Below are 21002 nucleotides of genomic sequence, written 5' to 3'. Positions count from 1 at the left end.
CCATACAAGGAAGAGAAAGTGAGACACATGAAGATCAAATCGAGAGGGGTTGGTGTAGAGAGAGATAAACACCTGGGAAGATAGACCGACATGATTGAAAGCGTAAAATAGAGAGGAGAGAAAAGAAAACTACGCACAGAGGAAAATCAAATCGAGCCTCAGTTTTCACAGTATTCTTGATGGCGATTGTTTACGTTTGATATCTTAATTCTATTTTTAAACGGATATTATTCTTAATTACTCGAATTCTTTCCGTGTTTACACACGTTTTACTTTGAACAAAGTTCATGTAAACAACAATACTAAGTAAATATGGAAATAATATTTTCATGCTAAGAATTATTTATTATTGACGATTGAATTATAAACCAAGGAGGGCTCTCTGTATATAGAGAGAGATTACAAACAACAGTAAGTAGAAACCATCCAAAAATAAGGATGATCGAAAACAAACTTAGTATGACTAAACAAGTTGTTGATAAGGCTAGTCAGTAGTCTATTCGTGATTATCTTCCAATCAATCTTCAACGGGTCTGGGGTTCGGGCTTATCGTCAGGTGGCATTGGAGCTTGTAGTTGCTTTGAAGCTCACATATCATGGAGCAACAGGGTACATATCAAGGGATAAACGAGGCGCCAGAAGGACCTCAAGTGGGATGGCTTTGCTGATAGTCACTCCAGCGCTTTCACTCATATCAATGGGTTCTTTCGATGGGTTTTTAAGCACAAATTGTTGTATTAAAGTAGCTAAAGTTATATGCAAAGACCGAAGAGCAAAGGGAATAGCAGGGCATACTCTTCTACCACTACCGAAAGGAAGCAATTCATAATTGTTTCCCCTGACGTCAACATGTTTACGACTTGTCAAGAATCTTTCTGGCTGAAATTCTTCAGGATGTGACCATTTATTAGGATCATGTTGAATTTTCCAAAGATTAGTCAATAAACGTGTGCCTTTAGGGATTTTGTAGCCACCAATAACGCAATCCTCCATGGACTCATGAGGAAGGTTTAGAGGTCCAGGCGGGTATAAACGCAGTGTTTCTTTAACGATTGCGTCAAGGTAAACAAGGTTCTTCAGGTCCGACTCCTCTACTGCTCTCTTCCTTCCAACATGCTCATCCAATTCATCTTGGGCAATTTTTAATACTCTTGGGTTGTTGAGCAACAAACATAAAGCCCATGTTAACGTTGCAGCCGATGTGTCCAATCCCGCAGCTAAAACAGTCTGCAAGTTTGAAGTTAAAACAAATTTCTTATATTAGCTAGATTTCAAGCAACATGCATGCATGCATGCTGATAATTGATTTTATTTTTTTGCACAGCTTATCTTTGCCACTGAAAACTGTTGCAAATACGTACTATAATGAATGTGGAAGAAACTATATATAATTAAACGATTAATTAACAAACTCTAGCTAGTAATAGTAGCTCATAATGATGATGAGATATAGAAAGATTAATAAGGTTTACCAAACATGTAGCCTTGATTATGGTATCATGGTCAAAACCACGGAATTCCTCTGGGGAGGCACCTTCAAGAACCGAAATCAGAACATCCATGAAGACTTGGCTTCTTTCATGTTGCTGCTTTTCCTCCGCCCTCACTCTCTTGTGATCCTCTAGCCATCCTGTTACAATTCCGTACATCTCTTCTCCTGTCATCTTCATTTTTTTCTCGTATCCTCCCAGGTCCAAAGGCTTGAGATATGGAATAAAATCAGACACCACAAATGTGCCCAATAACACAAAGAATTTCCTTATCACTTTTTGAAATCGAACCCCTTCTTTGTCATCAGGTGAAAACCTTTTTCCTGAAACAACCCTGACCACAACATTTAATATCAAGTTCTGAAACCATTGTTTCATATCCACCTTTACCATGTCGGAACTTCCACTCTCTTTATTCTTTACCCAAGCATTATATATATCTCCCATGGATGCTTTAACCTCTGAAGCACGAAGAGGTCCAAGCATCTCCACGCGTCGCTGAGAGAGAACCTCGAGTGTCAAGATCTTGCGCACTTGTCGCCAGTAGTCACCATAAGGAGCTAGAGCCAAGATGGCATAGTTATAGCCCATGTGTTCTACTGCCATTGACTTGGGTCGACTTGCAAACACCTTATCATTTGTGGTAAAGCACTCTTTCGCCATCTCAGCGTTACTCACCACCAAAACATTGTCAACACCAAGCTTGATGGTGAAAATGGGGCCATATTTATCTGCCATGCCACCTAAGACCCTAAGAGGTAATTCAGGTCCACCTAGAAGGCGCAGGTGTCCTATTACCGGCCATCGGCCCTTTGCTTGAGGTGGTTCTCTGTTCTTCACTCTCTTTCCTTCTAAGCTTTGCAGCAGGAATTTTAGTAGCAAAGAAAAAACAATCGCTGCTATAGAGGCTGAAAATGGGAGAAACAGCTCCATGCTTTCTACGTCCAGAATGAATTATGAAAATGATGATACACAGGGTTCATAATATATAGAGATTGAACTCCCCTGGCTGCTAACGTTTTATATATATATATATATATATATATATATATATATATATATATATATATATATATATATATATATATATATATATATATATATTCAAATGGAATGGTTCTAATAATGTAAAAGTCAACAAAGTTGGCTGAAAAGTTTGCTGGATACAATTGTGTTATTAAATTTAATTAATGATCGTTTAGCATAAACATATATTTAAGAGGGAATATAATTTAAGAATGACATATACATGGTCTTGTTTCATGGTGTTGTGTCAAAAATGATAGAATCTTTCTGTTAATGTTTTTGACCAAATGAGATTAAGAGTAAATTCCATGAATGAAACTTATTGTTTGGGCTAATTTGTGTGTTTGGTCCTAATTTATTTTTTTAAATTGGAAGGTCCTTACTATTGGTTTTTGTTACGCGCTTGGTCCCCGTCTTACCTTAAAAGTCTATTTTTTTCCTCGATTTTTTATTAATTTATTTAAATAAACACACCCACAATTCACCCCCACCTCACCTTATCTTATCGAAAAAAGACCATTTTAATTTATTTAAACAAGTGCATAATAGTCCTTTTTTGTAAGATAGAGACCAAAGGCAAAACAAAATCAAATAGTGGGGACATTCCGTTCAAAAAAATAAGTTAGGAAACAAACATGCAAATTACCCCAAACCATAGGGACCATTCGTGTAATTTACTCTTAAAGTTAATCAATTTGTCACCTAAAGACGTAAATGTAAAAATCTTTCATTTCAACTCTTTCAAATTCCTTTGCATTCCACGAAACAAGATTGATATTAATTCTCTAAATAATAATTTATAAATTGATATATCGATGATTAGCACTAAATCATGTTTTTTGAGAAGTGCAATTTTATAAAAGAAACAGGCATCTGCTTCTAGCTTTGGCAAAGTATATCGAAAGAAATTAATATATATATATATATATATATATATATATATATATATATATATATATATATATATAATCACATAACAACATTAATACACAGTAAAATCCAAATGCCTGAAAAAGCACCTAGACTCTGAATTACATATGAAAACTAGCCAAGAATCAAAGGCCGACAAACTCCATAAGGAGACCATGACTTCTCTATTGATGCCAACTCTCTATCTCCAATAGCATTAGTGGCTAGGAAATGAAAGCGAGTGAAAGATTCAATCACACGTTGAGGGTATGAACGGTAGATGAGCAGTTAGACCAGAGTGCCCATTAACATCTCCAACAACATTAGATCTACTACCAGAGTGCCCATTCTTTACACGCAAGATTATGAAGTATGGGCACATCACTTTGAAGATTATGTGGTTGGATCTGATGATAACGGGGTGAAAAAGATAAACTGTTGTGTAATGTCAAGGCTTTAAGAATGATCAGATTCGCCTTACAAGCTAACACCTTTCGGCTAGTGAGTTCATGCACTACAGCTAAGGAGATATGGGACAGGCTGAAAGAACTGTATTCAACCGACGAGGATCTAGAGCACTCTATTCAAACTCTGTTTCTCTCTGAGTTCGGAGCGTTTGCACAAAAACCTGAAGAAACCTTGCTTCAAATGTTTGATTGCTACAATCATCTGCTCAGCAAGATGACAAAGCATGGTATTGAAAGGAAAGGTATTGAACAGAAAGTCACCTTCCTGAACGGTTTAAGACCCGAGTGGATGGCTGTAGTCTCGACTGTGAAAGCGCATGAACAATTCAAGGCTTATTCCCTAGCGAAACTTATGGGAATTCTAAAGTCACATGAAAGCACAGTGTCAAAAGAAGCAAAGTTGGTCTCTGTTGTCGGCTTACTTGCTCTTATCTCGAAGAACAAAAATGTGATTGAAGAAGAAGGTGAAGATGATATGTCAGAGTGTGATCTTACTACTGACGAGTATGCGATGATGGTGTTCAACCTAAAGAAGTTTACTCGGAAGAAATTCCCTGTCAATAAGAACCGAAACTGGTAGGGAAGCTATAGCTCAGAAAAGGTAAAGGAAGAGTCTAAGAATACATCTCAGAAGGAGGATGAAAAGAAGGAGAGCAAACTGGTGGGTGACTCAGGGTATGATTGCAATTACTGTCACGGCTAGAATCATTTTGCCAATGACTGCATGTTGAAAAAGTTAGCTAAGAGAAGAGAGAGTGAAAATGATGAAGCTTACCATATGAGAAAGCTTGAAGAGATAAAGAAGAAGAAAACTAGTTCTGGTCCAATGAACGCTTTGATTGTTCAAGAAAAGGTGATTGATGACGAATTTGGCGGGGTTGAGGTGTGGTCCACAAATTCGGAGGATGAAGAGGTGAGAAAGCCAACACACGGTAAAGCTTTCATGACAAAACAACAAAATGAGAAAGTGACTGGAAGATGCCTGATGGTGACAGCTGGAATAACAACCGAAAGTGAGCATAAGGAACCGAATCTTGATGAAGACAAATGTTTTGCAGCCAAGCCCGTCAGTAAAAAGATCAACGACTGCGATCATTTGATCAAAAAGGTACAATCCCTTCTTGAATCTCTTAAAATTCCAGCAACTGATTATGAAAAGGAATTAAATGAACTAAAATTCAAATTTAATAATCTAAGCGGAAGTCTCATGCAAACTCGCATAACAAATTCTAACCTAACTGACCAAATTAGCAGGTTATCAACGAAGAGTGAGGAGAGGCAAATATGGATTGAGCTAAAGGAGCAGGAGTTATTTAGGGCTAGGGATGAAATAATTTATTTACAACGAGACAATTTGAGACTTTTAAAACAACGTAATGTTTTTTGCTTGATTGCTAAACGTTTATATACTAATATCACGCAATTGCATTTAGATTGTGAAATAGGGAAAAAGATTCATAAAATGATCTTGCCCTTCCTTGAGTTTAAGGAAGATGAGGTCATTGCCGAATGTGAATCAATCATGTCCTAGGAAGAAACTTCCATTCCTTATAAAATAGGTCTGGACAAAATTGAAACTTTCATTGATTCTAAGGAACATAAATGCATGTTAAAACTAATCTTAGATGAAAATGATAAGTCAAAAATCAAAACCAAGACCTTAAAATCATTTAACTCATCAAATGCCAAATTGATGACCAAACATAAGATGAATATTGAGAGTACATCTGAGTTTGATGTTGAAAGTGAGATGAGCGAGATCTCGGTGGAAGACATAGTCGATTGCTCAGAATTTCTGAGGAGCGAAACCGAGACTGAAAAACCGCTTATATCCGAAAACTCAGTTGAATATGCTCGCTTGTCGGACAACAAGTTGAAGAAACTCAAAGAAAAGGCAGTGGTCTACCAAAAGGTACAAACGGTTCCAAATCAAGTCTATGCAGTTAAAGGAGTATCTGAAAGACAAACAATGGAACTTAAAATTTTGGTAGATCAAGACAACGCTGGAGGATGTGACGATTACTTCTGGTCAGCTCCTATTGATAATGCAGATGAAACTGTTGGCCTGTCAGAGCAAACATCATGGAGGGTGAAAGGCAGATACGTTCCAGAACCCATAAACAAACCCTCAAGCTTTGCCAAACCAAGCACGAGTGGAACAAAAGAGATACCAGAAGAACCCATGAAGAAGTTCAATCTGGCCGTAACTCATACAGAAAATCCAAATCCAAAGCCAAAACCAAGCTTCAATATCCACAAATCTCAAAAATAACTAGTCGATCAAAAGCGTCAAAGAAATCAAAGGTACAGGAAAAACTTGAATGAGAGAAAACACTTTTGGAAGTCTCAAAATCCTGACTTTGTCCAAATCAAGAAGCATGCTCAAGCTAGTAATCAATCGCACAAGGCAAGCAGTCAGTTGAACCGAAAGCCAAGTTTCGGTCCAAGCTCCTTTTACTCCAAGAACCGAACCTACAGTTTCGGTCCTCAAAACACCAAAGTTCATAACCAACATCCCAATTTTAATCCTAACTTCATATCCTAGAGCCAAACCTCCAGTCTCGGTTCGAAACATAAGGATAAGAGCCAAACCTCTATTCTCAGTTCGAATCACAAGGATGAGGGACGATAATCATATTTCGGTCATTCTCACCAAGCACACGAGAAACAATCCTTGAAGGATGTTAAAGGAAAAGGAAAGATTGACTCTGAGACGGATAACACCACTACGAAAAAGTCATCTGAACCTGGAAATCCAAAGAAAATTCCTCCTAACATAACATCAACTACTACACCTAAATTCAAACAAGATAAAAATAAAATAAAGGTGTACACCATAAAACGCAAAGATGAAACCACTTTAGTTAAAAGAGCATATTTGGTTGATCTTGTTGTTGTTATTCCTTTTTCTATGAAAAACTTACCAGGACCCAAGAAACTTTGGGTTCCTAAATCTGTTTAAATTTGCAGGTGTTAAGTGACGAGCAGTTCGACGACGAATGGTATATTAACAGTGCCTGCTCACATCACATGACAGGAAGGAAGGAAGAGTTAAGGGAGTTTTGGTCCTTAAAAGATGGTGGATGTGTGAAGTATGGAAACAACTCATTTGGAACAATAAAAGGATATGGTATGATAACAAATGGTGAATTCTCAATTAGAAAAGTTGCGTACATGGAAGGATTGTAGCACAACCTCATCAGCGTTTCACAATTAGTGGTTGGAACTGGTCTAAAAGTATCGTTTGATGATGAAGGATCAGAAATCATTGAGAAGAACTCAAAGAAAGTTTTGTTGAAGTCTCAACGCAGGGGAGAGATGTATCCTCTCAATCTCAACCCCATCAAGGGAAAACCTTTGATATGTCTACTGGCTAAAGCAAAATCCGATGAAAGCTGGTTATGGCACAGACGACTCTCGCATCTAAACTTCAATGATATCAACAAACTGGTGCTGGGTGATCATGTTCGAGGTCTCCCTCTTCTGAAATTTGATAAGGAGCACCTTTGCGCAGCATGTGAGATGGGCAAGCAGAGCCGAAAGAGTCATCCCACGCTTATCAATACAAAAATCATTGAACCTCTTGAGCTTCTGCATATTGACTTATGTGGACCTTCGGCCATTGAAAGCATCGGTGGTAGTAAATTCATACTTGTAATTGTAGATGATTTTTCATGCTTCACCTGGATTTTCTTTATTAAATAGAAATCTGAAGCAACTCCCAAGTTGAAAGCATTCATCAAGCAGGTGGAAGTGCAACTACGAAATACTGTAAGGAACATTTGAAGCGATAATGGGCTGGAGTTTAAAAATAAGGAGTTTGAAGACTTCTTGGCTGAAAGAGGTGTAACTCACAACTTCTCCACACCTTACACTCCACAGCAAAACAAAATCGTTGAAATGCGAAATTGATCTCTATGCGAAGCTGCACGCACAATGTTATCTTTCGCCTCACTTCCTTGGTACTTCTGGGCTGATGTCATCGCATGTGCTTGCTACACTCAGAACCAATCACTTCTTAACAATAGATTCACCATAACCCCATATGAGATCCTTAACAACCGAAATCCCAACATCAAATTTTTCCATGTGTTCGGTTCCAAATGTTTCATCTTTAACTCTAAGGAGAACCGAAACAAGTTTGATGTCAAAGCAGATGAAGGGATATTTCTTGGGTACTCACTGACCTCAAAGGCATATTGGGTTCTAAACAAACAATCCAAGCATCTCGAAGAAACCTACTATGTTACCTTTGATGACAGTTATGTTAAGAAAATTCAATCAACCGACAGCACCACACCAGAAATCTTCCCTGAAACTGGTCTTGTCTCAACTCCAATTTCAAACTTGTTTGAAGAATGCACAAGGTTATTTGATGAACCCGAAAAGGCCATAAATTCGGAAGAAAATGCATCCGACAACATCCAACAGCAGGGGAAATTCCCTCTCCAACCGAGGGGGAGCATTCCACTCCAACTGAGAAAGAAATACTTGAACCTGATGTTGGATATACTTTGCCATTTAAGGGGGAGAATAACAATTCAAATGACGAAGATGATGAGTCAGAATTAGAAGAAGAGGTCAATGCAGAATTGGATCCAGCTTATGATCCGAATTATCCTCCCTTGATTAAATGGACAAGGGATCACCCCAAAACACAGATCACTGGTGAAACATCAGAAAGAGTTCTTACACATTCTCAAATGAAAGCGAAGCAGACTGCATTATTTTCACAAGTCGAATTTTGCATGTTTAATTCATTTGTTTCCAAAATCGAACCAAAAACTGTTAATACTGCACTTGATCATTCTGATTGGGTACAGACAATGCAAGATGAACTCCATGAATTCGAAAGGAATCGCGTTTGGAGATTGATTCCCACTCCTAAGGACGCTTCTGTGATTGGACTAAAATGGGTATTCAGGAACAAGATGGATAAAAAAGGCAACGTCATTCGGAACAAGGCTCGGCTAGCGGTGAAGGGATACTGCCAAGAAGAAGGAATAGACTATGAAGAGACATTCGCGCCAGTAGCTAGATTGGAATCAATGAGAATATTTCTTGCCTATGTTGCTCATAAAAACTTCGAAGTCTTTCAAATGGATGTGAAGTGCGCCTTTTTAAATGGAGAACTGGAAGAGACAATGTACGTAGAACAGCCACCGGGTTTCGTAAATGAAAATTATCCTGATCATTGCTATGTTCTAGACAAATTTGTGTATGGATTAAAGCAAGCACCGAGAGCATGGTATGAAACCTTAACTCGTTTCCTTAAATTGTGTAAGTTCAAACAAGGTTCGGTTGACCCAACCTTCTTTCGTAAGAAAGAGGGCGAACACTTGATGATTGTTCAAATCTATGTCGATGACATCATCTTCGGCTCTACGAATACTAGCCTAATAGCTGAATCCAGGAAGTTGATGGAAACTAAATTTGAAATGAGCGCAATGGGTTCGATTAACTTTTTTCTTGGACTGAACATTCGACAGGTACTAAAAGGTATAATTATAAATCAAGAGGCTTACACCAAGAACTTGCTAGGGAAATTTGGAATGAAGGGAGATTCGAAAGTGAAAGTTCCTATGGCGTTTGGCACTAAATTGACGCCATCTCTAGATAAACCGGCTGTAGACATGACACTCTATCGTCAAATGATAGGATCACTAATGTATCTGACGGCTAGTAGACCAGATATAATGTTCTCGGTTTGCTACTGTGCCAGATTTCAAGCAAATCCTAGAGAACCTCATATGATAGCCGTGAAGAACATCTTTCGCTATCTGAAGTGAACCTCATCTCTCGGTCTATGGTATCCAACAAATTCTGGTTTCTTCATTCAAGCATTTTCAGACGTAGATCTTGGTGGATGTGGATTGGACCGAAAGAGTACAACGGGAGGATGCCAATTTCTTGATGGCAAATTTGTCAGTTGGCAGTCAAAGAAGCAGACTTGTGTGTCACTTTCAACAGCCAAGGCTGAATATATTGTTGCAGCATCCTGTACATCGCAAGTAGTTTGGATACAAAGTCAGCTCAGAGATTATGGTTTAAGCATGAAAAATATTCCGCTTTACTGTGACTCTGAAAGCACAATAATGATATGTCATAATCTAGTGCAGCACTCCAAGACCAAACAAATTGCACTAAGATACCATTTCATCAAAGACCATGTTCAAGATGGAAACGTGGAAGTTCATTTTGTTCGATCATCAGATCGGCTTGCCGATATCTTCACTAAAGCATTACCTGAAACGAGTTTTCATAGAATATTACATAGATTAGGCATGATCGAAGCAGAATCTGTATCGAAACACCTTTTGTCTACGTAAAGGGTTAGCTAAGTGTTATAGAACGAGGCTCGGTCTATTTTTGTTTCATGAAAAATATGGAACCGATATAAGCCGACCGCTCGGTCTATTTCGGCTCCGTAATTTTAGGGAACTGATATAAGCCGACCCCTCGGTCTATCTCGACTCTATACTTTTCAGGAACCAATATTTGCTGAATGCTCGGTCTATCTCACTTTAAAATCTTTAAAGGTTTCAAAGACATAGAAATTTCATGATCTTACAACAAGGGAAGGTATGAAAATTCTCATTATACAACTAGTTAGGTGTCCCTAGAAGCATGCTGTTGCATGTAGACCAAAGCCTTAAAGACTCTGAGTAAGGCCTTAATGATTCGATCAATAGCTATCGTTTCTACCCAATCAGGCTAAAATTTTCTCAAGTCACGAGCTACCTTACTTGTATCAAAGTAGTTGAGAGTTTACTGCTTTGTCAATCTTTTACAGCACAGGTACTTTCGGTTCTTTAACCACCTAATCCATATTCTTCATCTACTTTCGGTTCACAAACGTAACCCTTGAGACTCTCGGTTCTTGCCACTGAGGTTTATGGTTACACAAAATCTGTGTTGATGATCTTAGATACGTTTACCACATACTGAGTGAGACCCACAATCCAATACCAATAAAGAATTAATGGTGAATCTTCAGATTCAAGATTTAACTTGTTACCAGTTGAAATCTCTTTTTCATTTTATGCGAGATTTTTATGAAATTGTCTAATACCAAGGCGTTTCTTCCAAAAAGGTCCAGTTTTTTTTTTTTTTTTTTTTTTTTTTTTTTTTTTTTGAGATTTCAATACTTAACCACTCATACATATATCTCACCTACTTGTTCAACAGACCACATCGGTCTCACAAGTACTTCGCCTGACCTTCGGTCTTACATTAAGTATCGAGGTTCAGTTGGATATTAGCCACCCTTAGAGCTGATAGTTGAGAAGAAGCCTTTCGATGTTTATTAACAGACATTCGATCGTAATTTTTCGGGGAAGCATGCAAGCACTTCAAGTCTCTCTTGACTTTGAAGGAAGCGATTCGTGCCTGGAATCAACTACTTTATGTCGGTTTAAGACATCACTCACATCCTATACACGTTTGATTTGTTTCTTTATTTTTGACACTCTTGCACGAAATTTTTTTAAAATTTTCCACAATACTAATGATCGTTTTCAAGTGCATTTTGGATGTCCTATGTGTTGTACATGCAGAAATTTAAGTTGACAAGGCATTGTGTGGATGAGAATTTCAAGCACTTTAACAGATGAGGACGATAAAGGGTGCGTGCATTTGCAACGGCTCCTAGCCGCACGCGTGATGATGATTTATCTAGGGAAACCAAGCTGTCAAATCCCGCTTTTTCAGGTGATGGTTCAAAGATCGTGTAATTATAACAGAAGATTCTTTCTCTCTCATCGCAATGGTATATAAAGGGTTTCTCACACCCATTGTCCTTCCTTACCTTCTTCATCATCTCTTAAATATAACATGCATTCTCAACTGTTCATCTTCTTTTATTCAATAATGGCGGATTCATATTCTCACCATGACCAATATGCTTCATCTTCTCTACTGGTGATCAAACCCAACCAGAACTTGATCATTGATCTGAATCCATTTTTGTACGACTACTACATGCTCCAAGTCGTTGAATGCCTCAAGTATTCTCCACTGGTTTTAGCACTCTCTCAAGTGGAATCTGTTCCGATGTCTCTGTTATCAGAGGTTTACTCCAGTGCTTCATATGATAAGAACAAGGATAAGATTTACTTTCAGATCTTTAGTCGCAAAACTTCGATTTCAAAAGTTCGATTCTGTTCGTTGTTAGGGCTTGAAGTCAATGCTTCAGTCATCTCTCCGGATTTTATTACAACAACACAGCTCTTTACCATGTTCTATGAGATGGGCTATACTGAGGTCCTGGTTTCTTTTTCAAAGTTCAAGAATTCATGTCTACCACCCCAATGGAATGGGTTATTAACTCTACTTCACAAGGGTTTGGGTGAGAGAGTAGTAGGGTCAGACGGTTCTAATAGTTGCTTTATGACCATTTTTTATGGTCTTTACAATGGTCTCAATTTTGACTATGGATCATTGATTTGGTCTCAACTAGTGCAAAGCGTCACTTCTTCGACCAAGCTTTCAGAGGTTTCTTGTGGGAGATCCTGGATGATAGTTACGCAACGTGCCATCTCTTCTTTAAACATTCCGGTGATGAAGGATGTTTTGTTATCCTATGTGGCTACTTTTCACACCAAGAAGGTGATTATCACCCATGAGTCCAAATATACTCATGTTGGTTCTGTTCCTGAAACCATGTTTCGCTATGTTCCACTCAATAGCACAATAATGGAGTCTTATCGAAAACTCAGTCTGATTGGTCCTCATCAATTAACGCCCAAGATAAAGGCAGCTTTGGAAACTGTGGAAAAACCCTCTAAACGAGGTAAGAAGAAGGATGAAAAGCCTGTTGATATAGAACAGGGTGCGTCTTCAAAAGCTGACAAGTCCAAGAAGGGTGATAAGAAGGAATCCAAGAAGCAAAAATAAGAGAAAGGGGGATCTTCGGCTCGTCCAAAGAAAGTTAAGAGAATGGCTAGAAGGCCTACATTGTCTGATGAGGAAGAAGAAGCTCATCTTGAAGACTCACCAAAAGGAGATACACCTCCTAGGTCTCCAACTCCAATTGATGACCTCCATACCAAGGTACCCACTCCACTTAACTTACCACCTAGAGTCACTGTTTCAGAATCGGTTGCTTCAATACCTCCCTCTTCTACAACACAGTCGGTTACTTTGCCAATTCCACCATCACCTGTTCGCACTCCTCCTATTATCACTTCTACACCGATTATGACCTTCATCATAATCGATCCACCGGTAAATGTCAATTTATCTGATACAAGGGCATTTACTGGTACTGAACCTCCTGTAACCACTAAACCCATTACACCTATTTCTTTAGATGACTCTAATCCGATTCTTGGAGGTGATGATTTTGAGTATGACTCCACCTACTACAGTCCTTACCGGCTACCAACTGAAGATGGTGATGTTGCCTCTGTTACCAAGGACCAACTTGACAGTGTCCATACGAAACTTGATAAGCTACTTGAATGCTATCAAAAGCCTATTGATGTTATCATGAAAACCTTCATGGATACATCCTCGGAGCAATATACTCAATCCATGGATAGGTGCTCAGCTGCTATGGATGATTCCACTTCTCAGTGTAAACAAGCTACTAAGGATGTTTAAGATCTCATTCAAGATTCTAAAATTTTCTTAGAGTCACTTCAGGGTCATGCCACTTCCAATGCTACCAAGGTGAATGCTTCTATTGATACTCTAACCCACTCGCTTCAAGCAGAACAAGCAAAATTTGAAGCAGATCGAGCTGATCTTCAAACCGAGAATAAATCTCACATTTCTTCTATTGATTCTCGGTTAGAGAAACTCCAGGCTGATTTTGCGGCTGAACGCCAATTGAGAGATGAACTTGCTAACCAGACTGCTACTATGGCGGCGCAGAAGGTTCAACTGGAACAAGCAGCAAAGGAACTTGAATTAATGAAGGTTGAACGAGCTTTTTTTAAAAGCTGTTGTGTTGATGTTCTGGGTATCCTCAACAATGTTCTTCAAGCTCATGATCCCGTCCTGACGTTGACCATCAGAAATCATCTTACAACCAAACTTCTTCTGGCGATTGCACTACTTCGTGAGATGAAGGGTGGTACGAAGCCGATGGCTACTCTGCAACAAGGGGGAGAAAGTGTGCCCATTACAGTTTAAAAGACTTCCGGTCAATCTCCTGTTCAACCGAAGGTTGTGTTCCAATCTGAACCGAAGGGTAATGAAGCTTTGGGTTCTGATGTTAAAGCAAAGGGTCTATCTACCGACGCTAGTGATGAAGACCAATAGACAATAACCGATATTCTAAAAAGAAAGCAAAGAGATTTGGAGTTAAATGAGACTCAACGGATTGTAAGGGAAGAAGAGGAGAAGGAAAGAAAGAAGAAAGCAGAGCATGATGCTCTTGATTGTAAAATGGTTCTTTTTCCCACGCTTACTAGGGAAAATATGATCAAGGAGGCTATTGAATTCCCTAGTGTTTTCTGATTGGAACCGGTCGCTTCATTCGATATTGAAAACACGAAGGATTCTCAATTCGATATGCCTATGACGAGGAAGGCGTTCATCTTTCATTGTTTTGATTTTACTGCTAAAGTCCCTTCGCCTCATCCTCAGACCGATCGAGAGCTCATAGATTTTTATCTACAGTTCGTTCAACCTCAATACTTGACGTGGAGTGCACATAAGATCACGTCTGTCAAAGTACTGAAGCCTACACCTGCAGGGAAATTAGTTAATGTACAATTCAGAGTTACTCGAGGTTCAGACAAATCAGTCTCTATAATTTCTCTTGTAGATCTCCCAAACTTAAATCCTCATGATTGGATTTTGTAATACAACATTTTGCTTACAAATGCAAAGGAGTATGAACCGATTCTAAGTCATTTAAAGAGGATGTTGGGGTCGTATATTTACGAAGTGGATAAAATGGATCAGGAGATTGCTACTGTCATGCACAAGAAGCCGATAGTGAAGCCCACTCCGAAACCAGGAGATGTGAATAAAATGACAATAGGACAAATTGATCCTACACATCTAACGGTCATGTTCACAAGAGCCGAACGTAGCATATTTTTATTGGCTCTTGTGGATAAGCATCTGTTCTCAACCGATTGCCTGGAGCACATTATTGACATTATTCACCGGTGCAAGAAGAATAGTGAGTCCGAAAAGAAAAACTTCATGGACATGCTTCGATGGGATATTACGTTTCGTCACACTTTACTAGCCATTATATTGAAGCTGTTCAAGACTGTTAAGAAGTCTTCAGTTGCTCAACCGGGCTGAGCTTTCGGTTCCATGGACGCAAAGGGGGAGAATGTAGGATAAATATGTTGCGTCATGGGCTTTAATTGTATTTACCGGATTGGGCCTGTCCATCCGTGTTTTGTTAGGATTATGTAGTATATATAGTGCATGCATGTATGCATTAGATACGCTTAAAAAGTTTTATCACGTTTTGATTATCGTTCTGTAACCCTAAAACACCTCTACAGTAGAAGTTCTTTGTCGAGCTCTTCTGGGGTGTTTAAGTTTAATCATTCAGCATTGTTTGAGCCATTCCTGTGTCTTGTTCTTATTGCTTTATTTACTGTTTAGAATATATCGATCCTACTAGAATATTTATTCCAATATATATATATATATATATATATATATATATATATATATATATAAAGTCAACGTAACAAAAGTAAAAAAAAAAAATAATACTATATTAAATGAAGCATATTTGTCTATAATGTCAAAATTTAAAAAAAAATTATAAATCAGAAATATAAAAATAAATAAAAACAATAATAAATAATAATATGATTTTAGACAATTAAATATTTGATTTTTAAAATTTTAAAATAATTTTATAAATAATATATAGTAACTTTATTAAAATAAAGAAAATAATTTTTTTGATAATTACAAAGTTTATAGGATTGAAAGGATGGTGGAGGTTTAAATAATTCTCTTTATGGTTTTTTTTAAGAAAGCTTAAAATGAATCATTAAATGTTTGAACTTAACAGTTGGGTGCATGACCCAATGTTGGAACAAATGATCAATCAATCATAGGGTGACCATGACTTCTCTATTTACGCCAACACACTATCTCCACTAACACTAATGGCTGGAAAATGAAAGCAAGTGAAAGATTCAATCAAACGTTGAGGGTATGAGCGGTTAGACCATAGGCGTTGGCCATGGAAAGATATGAGTGTTGTATGACTGCGGGGTGGCCGTAGCATTTACTAGGGCGGCAGATAGATTGGAGTGTTATAAGACTATGGGGTGGCCCGTAGCATTCACCGGTTCTTGAGTAGCTGCGAGGGTATGACAAATCTATCATTTGGCTTGAGGATTTCATCAGGTGGGGATCAGACCAGGGTAGTTCAGGATGTGAGGCCGTGTGAACGACACATCATTTTTGGGATTAAGGAAGTGGTGGGTCGTATGAGGCCGGTTGTGATATATGACTACAGATGGTCATGTAGTATTCACTTTTAGCATTGGATTTAGTAGTGTCAGGTTTGACGGCTTATTATGATTGGTTGAATCAGAAAGGTTGTTGGAACCATAGTGACGAGATAGCTAGGGAAATTGTTGTTAGATGAGGCATGCAAATATCCAATAGTTAAACAAAACATGACTTGTATTCCACCCTCCCCCCACCCCTGAAAAGTATGAAAAACACAAAAATAGTGGGGTATGAAGCTCACCTTGACTTCATGTGATAGGAAGAAAAAGAAAGAAGTTGTTGAGCCTAGATTTGTGTAACTTGAAGGCTACTCGAAATTGGATGATGTTCTAAGAATCATAAACATGAAAATGGGTGTGTAAATGAAATGATCTTGACAATACCATGTATATAAGCATTAGAGTTTTACAAGGAACTTACCTAGTTCTTGTGAGTTATTTGAAGGGGAAACCCTTGGAGATGGCACACACACGGATTTTAGAGAGAGAAGTGAAAGAAACTTGGTAGTGAAACCCTATAGGGTTTCCGGCCTTCATGGGATTTTTAATGGGTTTTCGGTTTTTCGAGTGATCATGGGCCTTCGGGCCTAATTTGTCTCACTAAGAAATTTTTCGGCCAAAGTGAGGCCCAAGGGAAAGGTTTTTGGTTGTTGAAGGGTGTATGGGATTTTCGGGTTTAATTGAGTCCAATAAGGCCCAAGGAAAACCTTTTAGTCAAATAAGGCCCAAGGAAAGCTTTCGACCCAATAAGGCCCAAAGAAGGGAGTTTTCGGTCTAAGATGCCCCAAAGAAAAGTTTTCGGCCCAATAAGGCCCAAGGAAGAGTTTTCGGTCCAATAGGGTGTTGGGCCGAGAACACTTTGGCAAAGGCCCAAAATTGACTTTGTTTAGCCATTAGATCCATTTTAGGCTTACGAGAGGCTATTTCAATTTGATTTTTAAATGTATGCTCATATGATTTCATATAAAATTGTAGTTTGAATTTCACTAATAAGATGCAACAATATTACATAGAGGAAATTATCGTGTACAAGCTTCACAATCTAAGCCCTAAATTGCTAGTTGTGACATTATGGCTGATTGAAATTTAAGTGTTTTGGAGCTTGGTCGAGTATGCGGGGCGTACTCACCAAGTAAGCAGGGTGTAGTGGTTGGATGGGTCGCGAATGCCTTCTAAGTACGTCGGGCGTACTTAGGGGTACGCAAGATGTACTCTCTTTATATGGAAGTTATATGGGGTTTACCCCTATTTAAGCTTCTTTTATTCATTAAGCCTTGCCTCTTATCAACCTCCATGCCTCCTAAACCCTAATCTCGACCCCTAACCACCATCTTGGAGTTCTTAAGATTTTGTGAGGAATCTTGAGAGTATTTTTGTGCATTTTGTTGAGATTGGGGCTTGTTGAGGAATCATCACTTGGAGTGGAGCTTGGAGATCCAGAAGTTACTCATCTTTTGCAACCTATTAAAGGTAAAAAAATCTTTAATCTTGTCATCTGTTTTGGGTGGATCTAGTTTGGGTTGGTTTGTGGAACATTTTGGTTTCTTTGGTTTGCCTTTACGAGAATGAGTTTACTCCTAGAGTTTGGTCGCTAGATCTGGACATTTTAGGTATCCCAAATACATAAAAATACAATCTTGGGGGATAATATCAACCCATGCATGAGTTTCAGTTCCTTTGTTGAAGTTGGCAAGTTAGGACTTGGATATTGGACGCTTTGAGCCATGCAAAAGCTCAAAGTCAACAACTTTATGGATTAAGGCATGATTTGGAACAAGTTTTGAGTATTAGATGTTTTGGCCTATGGGAATAAGACCTTTTCTAAGTGGATTGTGAGGAATGTGCATTACGCGGGGCATACATCTTGGTATACAACGAGTACTGGGCCAACTTGGTGTACGATGAGCGTACCAACTAAGTAGGCGGGGCGTACTCAGTCTATTTGGGCTAGAAGTTTGACCGAAGTTGACCAATGGAGATTTTGGCCTTCTCGGATTAGGCCCATGATGGGTTTTGTGCCCAATATAGAAAATTGGGCCATATTTGTGCTTTCGATGATTATTTTAGAATTTGGGTTTTTAGACAAGTGGATTGGGCTTTGGCAGTGTGCCAAGTTCAGGCAAGGGTAAAAATGTATTTTAGCCAAATTTGGACTCTTAGTCTGATTCGGGATCAAATTGTTAATTGGATGTTATTTTGTGATTGATAGCGCGAGGGATTTTAGCAGATCTGCAGCTAGAAATTTATTTGTGGGTTTCAGCAGTATAAGGTGAGTCTGCTCATTGTATCTATGGTTCGAAGGCACCAATGTAGGCCTATTGGCTTATGTGTTGTTGAATGACCAAGCAGTGGCCCTAGGCATTATATAAAACTTCCAAAGGTGGCTCCTGCAAAATATGTATGCAAGACTAGGGTTCGGACCCTGGCAGTTAAGTAGATACTTAATTGTGGAATGTATGCTTGTTTTCTTTGTGATGCTTTCATGGAAGACCAAGCGGTGGCTCTTGGCATATGTCTGTAAGACCTAGTATCATGGCCTCGACTTGGCAAGGAAAGACCATGATATGGATCATAACATAATGGTAAGACTGTGGCTGGCACATACCATTCTCTATTGTATGTATGGTATGCGGTATTATGGGGAAATCACTAAGCGTTGTGCTTACGGTTTATTGCTTATGTTTTCAGGTACTCCTGGTTCAAAAGGGAAGGGCCCGACTTGATTGCGGCGCATACACCCATTTCTTTACGTAACCTTATGATTTTGGGAATTTTACTCTGATAACTATTTTATTATGAAATACTTTTAAATGTCTGAATAAAAGATAAATGGGTATTGGATGTTTTGGCCTAATGGAATAAGACCTTTTCTAAGTGGATTGTGAGAAGTGTGCATATGCGGGGCGTACATCTTGGTATACAACGAGTACTGGGCCAACTTGGTGTACGATGAGCGTACCAACTGAGTACGCGGGGCGTACTCAGTCTGTTTGGGCTTTCTTGATTTGTTGACATTTTGACCATTGACCATTGGCTAGAAGTTTGACCGAAGTTGACCAATGGAGATTTTGGGCCTTTTAGGATATTGGGCCTTCTCGGATTAGGCCCATGATGGGTTTTGTGTCCAATAGAAAATTCGGCCATATTTGGGCTTTTGATGATTGTTTTAGAATTTGGGTTTTTAGACAAATGGATTGGGTTTTGGCCTTGTGCCAAGTTCGGGCAAGGGTAAAAATGTCTTTTAGCCTAATTTGGACTCTTAGTCTGAGTCAGGATCAAATTGTTAATTGGATGTTATTTTGTGATTGATAGTGCGAGGGATTTTAGCAGATCTGCAGCTGGAAATTTATCTATGGGTTTCAGCACTCTGAGGTGAGTCTCCTCATTGTATCTATGGATCGAAGGCACCAATGTAGGCCTATTGGCTTATGTGGTTTTGAATGACCAAGCGGTGGCCCTTGGCATTATATAAAACATCCAACGGTGGCTCCTGGAAAATATGAATGCAAGACCAGGGTTCGGACCCTGGCAGTTAAGTAGATACTTAGTTGTGTAATGTATGCTTGTTGTCTTTGTGATGCTTTCATGGAAGACCAAGCGGTGCCTCTTGGCACATGTCTGTAAGACCTAGTATCATGGCCTCGACTTGGAAAAGAAAGACTGTGGCTGGCACATACCATTCTCTATTGTATATATGGTATGCGGTATTATGGGGAACTCACTAAGCGTTGTGCTTACGATTTATCGTTTATGTTTTCTGGTACTCATGGTTCAAAAGGGAAGGGCCCGACTTGATTGCGGCGCATACACCCATTTCTTTCCATAACCTTATGATTTTGGGAATTTTACTCTGATAACTGTTTTATTATGAAATACTTTTAAATGTCTGAATAAAAGATAAATGGGTGTTTTCGTTGTATTAAAAATGAAATTTTTATCTTGAAATTTTGTGACGTTACAAGTTGGTATCAGAGAAGGAGCAGGTACCTGTTATAGCAGCTGCACCTGAGCATATCACAATGGCTGGGGTACAAGCAATGATGCAGATGATGTTGGATCGCCAAATGGAGGAAACAAGGCGTTTACTTCAACAGAACCAAGAGGAACTTTCGGTGCCAGTTGAACAACCCGAGTTGAATGAAGGGCAGTCAGACGAAGGAAACTATAGTGGGGTTATTGCTCAAGCCAATCCACCTATAGTTAGAGGAAACCATTAGAATGAAGGAAATGGCGGACGTGGATGCAAGTACAAGGATTTTATGGCATCCAAACCACCGTACCTATCTGGAAACCCGACACCGGTGGAAGTCATGAATTGGATCTACGAAATGGAGACAATGTTTGAAAGTAACGAGTGTAGTAACAGGCTGAAAATCGCTCTTGCAATTCCTTTGTTAAAGTTTGGAGTATTAAGCTGGTGGAAGCTACTAGCTGATTCAATGACTAAGGGAGAAGCTAGTAAGATGTCTTGGGAAGATTTTTTGGTACAACTGAAGATGTAATACTGCTCAGAGCAGGATCTTCTAGAAATCAACAATGAGTTCCAAAATTTGAAGAAGGAAAAAATGAGCATCACTGAATACGCTGTAAGTTTTACGAAGAAAATGAAGCTTGTTCCATATCTAGTTCCAACCGAACTCTCCAAGGTTAACAAGTTTTCCCAC

The 21002-nt window shown here is 38.8% G+C and overlaps 1 protein-coding gene across 1 annotated transcript; it reads right to left on the bottom strand.

Moving 5' to 3' along the window:
- Positions 1-363: 363 nt before the first annotated feature.
- On the bottom strand, positions 364-2243 carry LOC145094904 (cytochrome P450 82A4-like). Its single transcript, XM_079032887.1, has 2 exons — positions 1473-2243; positions 364-1227 (listed from the first exon to the last, which is right to left on the bottom strand). Exons 1-2 carry the CDS (start codon positions 2226-2228, stop codon positions 595-597), a joined length of 1389 nt encoding a protein of 462 aa, XP_078889013.1. The 5' UTR covers positions 2229-2243; the 3' UTR covers positions 364-594.
- Positions 2244-21002: the final 18759 nt, after the last annotated feature.

This window comes from Lactuca serriola, chromosome 3 (genome assembly GCF_051521515.1).
Source record: "Lactuca serriola cultivar US96UC23 chromosome 3, Lser_US96UC23_V15, whole genome shotgun sequence".
Taxonomy (NCBI): Eukaryota; Viridiplantae; Streptophyta; class Magnoliopsida; order Asterales; family Asteraceae; genus Lactuca; species Lactuca serriola.
Note: the sequence above shows the minus strand (reverse complement) of the source record. Positions and strands in the feature narration are given on the sequence as shown.